Genomic DNA, 12,189 nt, shown 5'->3' with positions numbered 1-12,189 from the left:
GAGCAGTTAGTCAATGCCAGGCACGGTCCTAATCCTAAGAGCTTTGTATGTATTAACTATTTTCCCTTCCCAACACGTTTATAAAGTCTGTATTACTATGACTTCTGTCCAACATGAGTGCTACTTTGCAATCTGCATTTGCTCTTCTATCTCAAGAGTAGGTTTTCACTTGGCTGTCCATCTTCAAATCCGGAGGAGCCAGGTAACTCATTTAGTCCAACAGATTAGGAGCCGGAATGCTGTGTTTCACGTCCAGGCAGGCACACTTACGAGCCAGCGAATCACCTGTCTTTCTTTTCATCGTATCACTTTGACCAGCAACAAACGTCCCGATGGTGGAGCCGCTGGCATCTGAATCTCCCGGAGCCGCCAATGTGAGCAGAGCCCTGGCTGACCACAGCGGACACAGAACCCGTGTTTTACGCTACTGATAACTTAGGGTTGCTTGTGTCTACCGCATAAACCAATCTATCCCAAGTAGCTTGTTTTGTAGAAGAGGAAACTGAGGCACAGGGCAGCTGAAGTAACTCCGTCCAAAGTCACACAACTAGGAACCAGGATTAGAACTCCATCGTCTAGGAGTCCTTACTGTCTACAACCCTAGAATGACTCAGATTGCCATTTTTTCCCCCCTAAAACTTGATTCTTCAGCTTTCCCTTTGGGAGAGACTTTTACTTCCCCTTCCCCCACCCCAGACATTTGGCAACGTCTGGAGACATTTTTGGCAGTCACCGCTTGGGGGGCGGGGGAGGGGGATTTGCGCTCCTGGCATCTGGTGGGGTAGAAGCCAGGCCTGCTGTTAAGCAGCATTTGCACACGACAGTTGTGTCCCCCCCACCACCACCCCGCGCCCCAACCCCCAAGCAAAGAGCTATCCAGCCCCAGATGTCAGCAGCACAGCTGGATCCAAGCCCTGGTTTTCCTCTCGAAATTCCTCTGGTGTGAAGTTAGCCACCGTCAGCTTCTTTCAGTTGCAGCCAGAGACTTGGTTGGGTTGTCATGAGTTAGTTAATTAATTGATGGAAAACAGTGGGGTGTCCGTGTGGGGCTGGTCTTAGGTGACATTTGCCTAACTGATCCGGAGGAGGGAGGGGTGTGAGCCCCACACGCCGTGGTGACGCTTCGCGGTGCCAGGTAGTGAAATGCCAGGCCACGGGTGACAAGCTGCAGGAAGATCGCGCCAGGCGGTGTGAGTGGGCCGAGAAATTGCCAAGGATGAGCTTTCGTGTGGGCAAGTGCAAGGTGCCGCGTTTGGCAAAAAATAATCCGAGCTATACTTAGAGGTTGGAAAAGGATAGAACAGGAGAGAAGACAACAGATGCAAATGGAAGAGACTTCGGGAAGTGATTCCCAAGCCTGATTCTCAGACTCACCTGAGCTTCCGACAGCAATACCGATGCTCAGGCCCTTGGCGCAGGATGCACTTGATCCGGGGTCTGGCCCGTACCACTCGGGCCTGCTTTCTGTCTTCCATGGGCATCCAGACCCGGTCTCCCCAGATTTTCTGGTTTCCAAAAGGAGCCAAAGATGCTGGCTTTTTGGTGTAAGTTCCTACTTCCCCCCACCCAGCCTATAAAAAAAAAATGCCAAGAATGGCATCAAGGGCTTCTAGAACCTATACCCAGATTCACCAGTTGCTTCCGTTTATCCCATCTGCTTTATCGTAAGTGCCCAGTTTTTTTTTTTTTTCTTCAAAACATCCTGTGGATCAAGCTACACAAGAATGTGAATGGACTTTAGTCCTGAAGCGATCAGTGTAAGGATCTGTAGATCAAGCTTACTACATACCCATCCAGTAAGAATCTCTGCAGTGGGGTCTGGACATCTGTATTTTTAAAAATTTCCTCCAGGTGAAGCTAATGAGCAACTAGGGCTGAGAGCCACTGGTCCTGGTCCCTCTGGGTGAGTCCATCGTCTTCCTTATCGATGACGGGCTTAGGCAGACATGTGACCCCATCTGGGTGAGCTGCTGAATGAACTAACCTTGGGGCCCCTTTATCTGGGGATTTCGTTTTACAGGAGATATATGTATGGTAGAGAGGACTAATCACCTGCAAAAGATTCATGCATACCTTGTATTATAAGAAGTTATTACTTGGAAGGGTGGAGGTCACGGTACTGGTGGGCCCAAGATGGGCCACTTTGGAATGAGGACTATTTTGAATTAAAATGCATTCCGAAGGGGCACCTGGGTGGCTCAGTGTGTTAAAGCCTCTGCCTTCAGCTCAGGTCATGATCTCAGGGTCCTGGGATCGAGCCCCGCATCAGGCTCTCTGCTCATCAGAGAGCCTGCTTCCTCCTCTCTCTCTCTCTCTCTCTGCCTGCCTCTCTGCCTACATGTGATCTCTGTCTGTCAAATAAATAAAATAAAATCTTAAAAAAAAAAAAAAAAGCAATCCGAACCCAGAAGATTCAGGAAAAGCTCTGTACCTCCCCCACAACTGCCTGAAAAGAATTTAGGCGGAGAAACTGCTCCAGGAAGAGAGCTATCTCCATAGATAAGCACAGTATGATGATGGAAACTAGGTATGGGGGACAGGGAGGGACCTAGCGAGATCTCTTCAATCAACGTCCTCTATGGCCCACTGTTCCTGAAGGATCCGGAAACATTTGTTCATTAAACACGTACTCATGTTCATAACCCTTGCCCCTTCTCCTTACTTCAGAATGATATGTATATCTTATTTTGCCTGTCTTTGGAATTTCTGTGTCTGTGTGGGATTCCCCCCACATACTCTATTAAATTTGATTTTCTCCTGTTAATCTGTCCTGTGTCAGTTTGATTCCTTAGTCTAGGTAGAAGGACCTCGAAGGGGACAGGAGATTTCTGAACCCCAACAGAAGAAACTCTCCAACCATGGATGAGATTTTTAGCTGCCCCTTCCCTGGAATCCAGATGGAAGCGTGTGAGTCGTTCTCACTAATGGAATGTGATGGGAAGTGGGTCACTTCTGAATCAGGGTGATTGAGTTTCGATGAATGATCCTTCGTGTCCTTACCCCCCACCCCTCACTCCATCTGCCCAGGTGGATAACGTCAGCACAGCCCTGGAGCCACAGGGTGGCTTAACCATAAGACAGAAGCGATTTGGTTTCCTGAGTTAGAGCCTAGAGCAGAGCCATCCAAGAGAGCTGCTCGGCTAGGAAACCCACATTGGACTTTGTGTGAGCAAGAGAGTAAGGTTCTGAGACTTTGGGGTTTGTTTCTATGACTAATCTTGCCTATCTAAGGAATACAAACTCTTTGAATTAAAATTGGGTGTTACTTGCACCCCAAAGATGATGATGACGATGATGATTTTAAGTAAGCTCTACACCTAACGTGGGGCTTAAACTTATGACTCCAAGATCAAGAATTGCATGTGCCACCAACTGAGCCTGCCAGGTGCCTCTCAGTGATTCTTATTTACAGCATCAGAAAAAGACCCATGAAATCCAGACCACCATCTCAAAACTGGTTCTTGGGTGTCTCTGTTTGTTCCTGTATCCAAAGAAGCAATCAGCATTCCACAGTTTTAACCTACCATCTAGGAGTTTCTTGCTTTCAGCCTGGTGACTTAGCCTTATCATTGCCTTAGGGTGGTTTTGATTCTACACTGATGATTCATTAGCCCTGAGACACTGTCACCTGGTTTCTGATCCCCGGTTCTGCCTCTGTCTTGGCACTTTCCTAACCAAACTGGCTCTGAGGTTCTGATTTCCTTTGTATAAACATCCTGACTAAATGCCATTCTGCTCCAGCTGTCCTGTTGTCCTAAGAAGGACTCTCAGCCATCTCCAGATGGCTGGCTGTTCTCCAGTTCTGGAAGCCTCCAGAGGCACAGGTTCTAGGCTGTGCTCGTTTGGTTACTAGGAACAGACATGCACTTGGGCTTGCTCAAGGAAAAGGGGAGATTGTTGAAGGGATGCAGAAAAAAGTGTCCCAGAGGAAATGGGACAGAAAGTTCTCAGAAACCAAAAAAACCATGTTCTCCTTGTGATACGATGGCTTTTCTTTAAACATTAAAAAAAGAAAGGATTTTATTTATTTATTTGACACATAGAGAGACAGCAAGAGAGGGAACACAAGCAGGGGGAGTGGGAGGGGGAAAAGCAGGCTTCCCACAAAGCAGGGAGCCTGATGTGGGACTCGATCCCAGATCTCTGGGACCATGACCTGAGGTGAGGCAGATTCTTAACAACTGAGCCATGCAGGCACCACTCTTTTAAACAGTCCTTAATGCATTCACATCCTTTGCTTGCTTCCTTCACATGATGGAACATTCACCAGATGAATAAGCTCTACACTTGACAAGGAAGGACAACAGTGGAGAATGAGGCAGTCAGATATGCGCCTCTCATGAAACTCACCTTCTAGTCAGTAAACAAATATACACCAAGTATTACAGACTTTGGAACTATCAAGGACATAAGTATGGACTATACCAAAGAAAAATAGTTGATCTCCTGTTGAGAACTGGTGAAGGAAGAGGTTACTTGTCAGCTTAGACCTGAGAGGTGAGAAAGGGCCAACCATTTAAAAAGCTAGAAGAGATTTCAAGCAATGAGAGGGGCAAAGGCCCTGAGGCAGAAACACGTTTGGCTGGATCTAGGAACTGAAAAGAGAGGACACATGACTGTAGGGTAGGCAGCAAGGTGAAAAGTGAAGAATAAAGCTGGACAGATTAGCATGATCTCAATAATGCAAGACCCTGGAGACCATGGCAAAAGTTTGGATTTTATTTACTTACGGTGGGAAGCCTTTACAGGGTTGTCCTCTTTTTACTTGCGTTTAGCCCATTGTTGCTGCCCTGGTCCCAAGGCTTCCTTATACCTTTTCTGTTCTGCTCCGTCTGGTCTACTAGCAGCTGCTTTCTGTGTCTCTCAGTTAGAATTCCCAGCAGAGACCATCTGATTGGCTCAGTTTACCTTATAAAGTCAAGTTGCTAGGCCCAGGCCACTGGGCACCCTATGAATAGATTGGCTAGCTGCATGGGGCACCTGGGTGACTCAGTGGGTTAAGCACCCAACTCTTAGTTTCTGCTCAGGTCATGATTGCAGGGTCGTGAGATTGAGCCCCTGTACCGGGCTCCACACTCAGTGGGGTGTCTGCTTGAGATTCTCTCCCCTCTACTCCTTCCCTCCTCTAAAGTAAATAAATACATCTTTAGGGGGTAAAAAAAAAAAAAAAAAAGATTGGCTAACCACAAATAGGGTGTAGTCTGTGATCTGGCCAGCTGTGCTCCAGGGTAAGTTCACGTCCAATTCATGGTCACGTCCACATATAAGAGAGTGTGGACAAAGCAGGCAATGAGAGAAGCTCTTAGAGAAGTATTTCTTTTCTTTCTTTCTTTTTTTAAGATTTTATTTATTTATTTATTTGTTAGAGAGAGAGAGAGAGAGTGAGAGCGAGCACAGGCAGACAGAGTGGTAGGCAGAGGCAGAGGGAGAAGCAGGCTCCCTGCCAAGCAAGGAGCCCGATGTAGGACTCGATCCCAGGACGCTGGGATCATGACCTGAGCCGAAGGCAGTTGCTTAACCAACTGAGCCACCCAGGGGTCCCGAGAAGTATTTCTAAAGGTAAGATTTAGGAAGCTAGTATTTTACTGGACACCCAATATTAGCCTTCTGAAAGTACATATTAGACTGTATCTGGTGTACTTAGGGTTCAAGTTCAAAATCCCTAACATGCTTGCAATCTACAACCTCTAGGTCCGGCTTTCCCTTAAGATTCACCTGGTATTACTTTCCCTCTCACTCTGAGCTCCAGATTTGCTGACTTGTGCTGGGGCAGGGGGGTGGGGGTGGTCTCTTGCAGCCTCAGGGCCTTTACATATGCTACTCTTGTTCCCTGCACGTGGCAACTCTTTTCACTTGGCTAACTCTAACTCTTCCTTTAGGTCTGAGTGTAAATGCTACTGCCTCTTCCTTGAGCCTCCTTCAGAATTAGAGCCCCCTGGGGGCTGTACCTGGGGAGGAAGATGGGGATCTCAGTAATGGGGGCAAGACATTTGAGAAATGTGACCAGCACAACTAAGGGAGTGGCTCTTTTGTATGCTTTGGAGCAGGGCAGACGGGGAGTACTCAGTACCTGCTTTGCTGTCTCTTGGCAAGTTTCAACATCTATCCAGGGGGTTTAACAATAAACCCTCAAAGGTGAGGATTAAATGAGACAAGATAAGTGAGGTTCACAGCATGCAGGGTGGGGGTCCAGTGATCAAACGTACTCTGTACAGGGATTTGAATGACAAGGGTTGGTGGGATCCTGGCTGCAAACTGTCAGTGGTAATAATATTTATTTGGTTCCAGCCAACTAGGTCCAGCAGAGCAGTCTCCAAGCAAAAGCTCTCTGAGGCCGCACGTGTCCAAGCATTGCAAGGAGCAGAGCTAGATGGTGCAGGACGTGGGAGGGGTAGGCAGGGGGTCCTTCTAGCGGTCAGGTGCCTACTTCTCTCCTCCTGATATCTGGCCTTTTGTACTGTATCCAGAGCAGACGTCTGCCTACTGAAGTCCTGGGACCTTTCTCTCCATCCCCATCAGCTACCCCAGATGCCCCGTTTTTTTCTGTTTGTTTGTTTATTTGTTTTTGGTTTTAAGATTTTATTTACTTATTTGACAGAGAGAGAGCGCGTGCAAGCACAAGCAGGGGGAGCAGCCGGCAGAGGGAGAGGGAGAAGCAGGCTCCCCACTGAGCAGGGGGCCCAAGGTGGGACTCAATCCCAGGACCCCGGGATCAGGACCTGAGCCAAAGACAGATGCTTAACCGACTGATCCACCCAGGAGGACTTTTGACAAAGTCCTGGTTCCCGGGTCTGTAGGTGGTCATTTGTTCCATTTCATAGGATTCATCACCTACATGCTCCATCTCTCAGCTCCTTCCCTCTCCAAGGGAGCCCCAGAGCCTCCATGCCCAAGGGGAGGGGCTGAGACTACGGGACCTGATCCCACAGTGAGAAAGCCACCCCCTTGCCCAGTGCTCCTTGGAGGCTTCTGATTAGCCGAGGGAAGTGTTTTCTCTGGTATGAGAATATCTTGAAGATCTTCCCAACACTCTGGTTATATCCTTTTCGGAAAGATCAGGCAGCAGCTAGAAGACGGCATGATTGTTTCGTTTTTATTGTATTTATTTTCCCGGTTGCCCCTTGCTTACAGCTCCCGAGTCTCCCCTTTCCTTTTTCAGGGAGTGACAGATTGTTCACCACCAGATACATTTATTGAAGTAAAAAGCGAGTTAGTTTAAAGAAAAAGGAGGAACTTCTCAGGGGTTGGCGTAGTACCCCATGACAGGTCTGGAAAATGCTGGAAGATGAAGATGTCACTCAAGTTCGGGAACCCAGGGGGGCATGCATTCCAGCTCTGCTCGTTAGCACCTAAAACACTTACTTTGCTCCTTTGTCCTCGCTTGCCAAAACGCGGAGAATAATTCCTACTACACACAGGGTTGTTTTAAGGATTCAAGGAGCTCATTGGATGTATGTGAGTGTGATTTGCATGCAATGACTCTTAAGTGTTCAAAGAAAAGAGTCGGTGGGAGTCTGTGCTGGGCAAAGTGACCTTGTGGGTGCAGGCAGGTGCCTTGCTCCCTGGGGCTCCCGGCCCCTAGTGGGGGTGAAGTCTGGGCGGGTCATGTAACTTCTCTTCCTTGGCAACTAGACTGGGGACTGTCACTGGGAGGGTGTGTACCGTGCTAGAACTCAGCCCCACACCGGGCAGCACGCAGTAAGCCTGAGCTCTCGGGACCCTGCCCATGCCCTCTGTGGGAACCGGAGCCCTAGGTTGGACAGCTAGGCGGGCACTGGGAAATGGTGGGGCGTGGGCCAAAAACACACTCCAGGAAGTCAGTGTTGGCGGCAGAAGCCCCCCTCCCACCCCCACCTCCCCATATAGAACTGTTCCCATTTGGCTTCTGCCTTCTTGCAGTAATGCTTGCTGTGGACTGTGTATCTCACCCCCTGAATTCATACGTGGAAGCCCTGACCCTCATTGTGATGGTATTTGCAGATGGGGCCTTTGGGAGGTAATGAGGGGTCCATGAGGCCAATAAAGGTGGGGCCCCCTTGCTGAGATGAGTGGCTTCCTAAGAAGGAGAGACAGAGACAGAGACACATCAAGATCAAGATCAAGAGCGCCACGCTCCGCTGGCCGTGTGAGAAGGCGGCCCTCTGCACACCAGGAGGAGAGCCCTCCCTGGAGAGGATGCTTTTAAGCAAGTGGCTCGAGCCACGGAACGTCGAACCAGGCAGAAGAGCCCACGGCGACCAGCAGGCTGAACGCAAACAGGCTCATTAAGCCACAGGCCCTCACCAACCAACGGACGACTTCCCACCAACCTAAGCTTTCCAAGGAAGAGAAGATTCCATCTGCCTCCATACTCCTTCCCTCTGCCCTATAACTGCGGCCCCTCACCACCACCGCGTGTCAGGCAGTCTCTCTGCTTGCCCCGCCCGCGGCTCCCTGGCAGTGTATTTGATAACCTTTTATCTCTTTTGTTCCACCTCGGGGAGAATTCTTCCCTGGACAGCGCCCCCAGACCCCAGCCAGTCTGGACCCTCACCCACACTCACCAAGAACCAAATCTGTGGGCGCCCTCCCCGCGCTTGGACTTCCCAGCCTCCAGGACGGGGTGCGAAGGAAGCATCTGCGGCACCAGCCCCCCTGACTGTGGTGTTTTTGGTTACCGCAGCCCAAGCTGACTCCGATAACGCTCCGGCTGCTGAGAACGCATCCAAACACTAAAACTGCATATATCAGTTCTTCACCATGTGCTACTCATTTCATACGGGGCACTCCATGGGAGCCTCACAGCTGCGCGGAGGAGGGCGCTATACCGTGTTCCATTTTACAGGTGAGAGGACCAAGGCCCGAAGGTGAGGTGGACTCGTCCCAGCTCCTAGAGCTCCTGGGAGCCAGGGCCAGATTTTTTTGGAACACACGCTTGCCGCCAGTTGGCCTGCAGGGATTCAGGTGAGGGACAGGCTCACTCTGACACTGGCCCACTAGCACCTTGCTAGTCTCAAGGTGGTGGGGAGGGGCAGGGTGGCGGGGAATCTTCCCGGCGGTTAGATGAGCAAAGCTCCGCTTCCAACACAGAGGTGAGCCAGTGCCATGGGTAGGCAGCCAGTCTGCGCAGGAAGGGGCCGGAAGAAACAGAACACCCCCAGCTTGGTTGGTTACAACAAGGCAAAACCTTTAATAACATGGGTGCTTATTACATTAGCTGCTTTGGGGGCTCTGACATCTTGATTTCTGGTCATGTTTTTCTAACACGTAAAGGTGAATGCCTCCCTCGGGGCCACCTGAGCGGCTGGTGTCCCGAGGATTTGTGTGAGTGGGCAGTGGGGACAGTTGCACGCGCCTGGGGACTCGGGGATCCACCCCCCCCTCCCCCAGCCACCACCAGTGACTTTGAGTAAAGTCCTCTTCCAAGGAGGGAAGAATGTGCAGGTCCTTCCAGTAAAGAAGGAAGAGAGGAAAACATCTGGCACAGATACACAGAGAGAGAAATGACATCATGGGATGGGCTTGAAAAGTTGGGGAAGATGGGGGGGGGGTTTGGAGGGGGGAGGTGGGTTAGGACCCGGAGGACCAGGGGCCGAGGGTGGGGGAGGGCTGAGTCCATTTGGTTTCATTCTTTGTAAAAAGTAATACCATCACGAGGACCATGCCATGCAACCTCAAAGCCGCCTCTGTACGGTGCCCCCCAGGCTGTGCTGGGGCTGGAGGCCAGAGGGCAGAGGTCAAGTTCAGACGGGCGTGGTGCGCCTGTTGGCCGGATTGTTATGCAGCGACTCTTTGAACTCTTTGGGCGTGGAGTTGTGGAACTGTAGAAAAGCGTGCTCCCGGTCTGAATTGAGGAGGGTCCCCATGGTGATCTTTGAGGGGTCCCGGGAGAGTGTGAACATGGAGATGTCAGTGGAAGGGATGGTGTGGAAGCCTTTGCTGATGGGGGACAGGTCTCGGGATCTGGGCTCCGTGGAGCGGGAACTTGACCGCCTCCGGAATCTATACCTGTAGGGTGGAAGGCGGGCAAAGGTAGATTTCTTCAGGAGCTCCGAGTGGGATTTGGCACGTAACTGCTGATGTTTTTCGATATAGATGTGCACAGCCACGACTCCCACAATTTCTGCGATGATGAAAGAAAAGGCCCCGAAATAAAAGGACCAGCCGTAGGAGTAGCTCTTTTTGGAGTCACGCTGCCCGGGGTCTCCAGCATTGGCTGATATATAAACTATGATGCCGATGATGTTGCTTAACCCTAAGAGAGGGGAAGAGAAAAAGACATCTTTTGTACACGGCGGAGGGAACTGTCGTTTGAACAGGGAGACACGGAGCATGGGCTTACGGCTGGGAAATGCAAACCCTGGGCCTTTCTTGCACGGTGTGTCCCTTGGGAAATGAGGATGCTGCTGCCGGGTCCCAGGTGGCGTGCGTTTAGCTGCAGAACACACCCTATTCCGATAGCGAGTGTGGGCGGGCTCAGGATGCTTGTGTTTTCCCGTACAAGCCATTCATTGCATCGAAACCTAATCTTTGCAGGGCACCTCGGTGGCTCAGGTGTCAAGCACCTGACTTCGGCTGAGGTCATGATCCCAGGCTCCTGGGATTGAGCCCCACATGTGGCTCTCTGCTCAGCTCTCCTACTTCCCAGGCTTATGTTCCCTCTCTCACTGTCTCTCTGTCAAATAAATAAGTAAAATCTTAAAAAACAAAACCAAACCAAACCCCCAAAACCAAAAAAACCCTCTTTGGCACTGAATCATGAGGACACTAAAAGGAGGGAGATACAGGTCCCCGCTCCCGAGTTCCTCCATGTTAGTAGGAGAGACAGACACATAAAGGCAATTAGAGCAAAATACAGGAAGGGCTTGGCCAGAGACGCGTATAAACCAGTTCAGAAGCAAAGGGAGGCGGACCAGGTAAGCCCCTAGGGTTTGAAGACAAGGGGACCTTGCATAGGGTTGCGCAGGGTTTTCACTGGGCTGACCAGGAGGTTGGTGACATCTTGAGCTAAAATAAGAGGCAGCAGAGAGAACAGGTTTCGAGAAGAGGGACACGTGAACATGTTGGTCGGATGTGCTAAAGGAGGGTCCAAAAGCAGCTGTCCGGTGGACGTAGATGGGGCTGCCCCTGCAGTGTGGGGAGCTAGTGAACCCAAGGGGCAGGGAGATTAGCTTCCTAAGTCTCTTCATCTGCACAGGATAAGATCGTGCTTTAGATTAGCTGTCGTTTGGGCATCGGGAATTGGGGACCGTGCAGCTGCTGTCCCCAGCAGGCAAGGTGTGCGTCCCCCAGGTGCCAATGGAGAGGCGCTGGAAGTGGTTACCTGGAGGTAACCTGATTTTCTAGGGAGTGGTAAGAAAACAATAGAACCTGAGGGCCGAGGGGTGTGATCATCTCTGACCACCTTTCTCACATTATTTTTTTTTTTTAAAGATTTTATTTATTTATTTATTTAGAGAGCGCCAGTGAGGGGGTGGGCAGCAGATGGAGAGAGAGAATCTCAAGCAGACTCCTCGCTGAGCACCGAGTCTGACGTGGGGCTCGATCCCACGTCCCTGCGATCATGACCTGAGCCCCCAAACCAAGAGTTGGACACCCCACCTTTCTCACACTCCTGTTCCAAAGGTGGAATGTCTCTTTTTGTCTCTTTGCTTCAAGGGCCTCATCTAGGCCTTGATGCCAACAATGACTCAGGGAGGTTGGTGTATCAGCTGGTACCTCCTTGTCTCCAAATTTAGGTGATGCTAAATGGGGACTGGCCCTCGTTACAGTTCCTAGCACCAGCTGGTAAATAACCATATCCAGTGGCTGTCTGTGCTCCATCTCTGGTCCTTACGGCCCCAGACTCTTCCTGGGGGGGTCCTCACGATCTCCCTACAGTTCAGCAACTAAAGGGTTAAAGCTGGGCCGTTTTGACTCATTGGGGCACATGTATTAAGGGGGAGTTAGTATTTGACTATGATCTCTGGCCTGCTCCATCTGGGACTTGCTTCTAGAAGGTGGTGGGGGCGGGGTGAGGTGGTCTGCTTCTGCCCTGTCCCCTCTTGGCATTACCGTGTGCAGGCATCCAGCAGGTCGGCTGTGAGTTCTAATCACTGGGCTATTTCTAAATATGGGGGTTGACACAGACAGCCGTATGTCAGGCTGCAGGAAACCACAGGATGAAAAACTGCTCCTCTGTCTGGAGTGTCAACTCGGCTTGAAGATTAG

The 12,189-nt window shown here is 50.5% G+C and overlaps 1 protein-coding gene across 1 annotated transcript in view; it reads right to left on the bottom strand.

Moving 5' to 3' along the window:
* Positions 1–9,145: 9,145 nt before the first annotated feature.
* CACNG3 (calcium voltage-gated channel auxiliary subunit gamma 3) overlaps positions 9,146–12,189 on the bottom strand; it is an 81,606-nt gene continuing 78,562 nt past the window's right edge. The window contains exon 4 of the mRNA XM_082714815.1: positions 9,146–10,234. Within this exon, the coding sequence (XP_082570941.1) occupies positions 9,723–10,234 (512 nt within the window). The 3' untranslated portion in view covers positions 9,146–9,722. The remainder of the gene's footprint in view (positions 10,235–12,189) is intronic.

The sequence above is a fragment of the Mustela nivalis genome (assembly GCF_964662115.1).
Source record: "Mustela nivalis genome assembly, chromosome: 19".
Taxonomy (NCBI): Eukaryota; Metazoa; Chordata; class Mammalia; order Carnivora; family Mustelidae; genus Mustela; species Mustela nivalis.
This window is presented reverse-complemented; position numbering and strand designations above follow the sequence as displayed.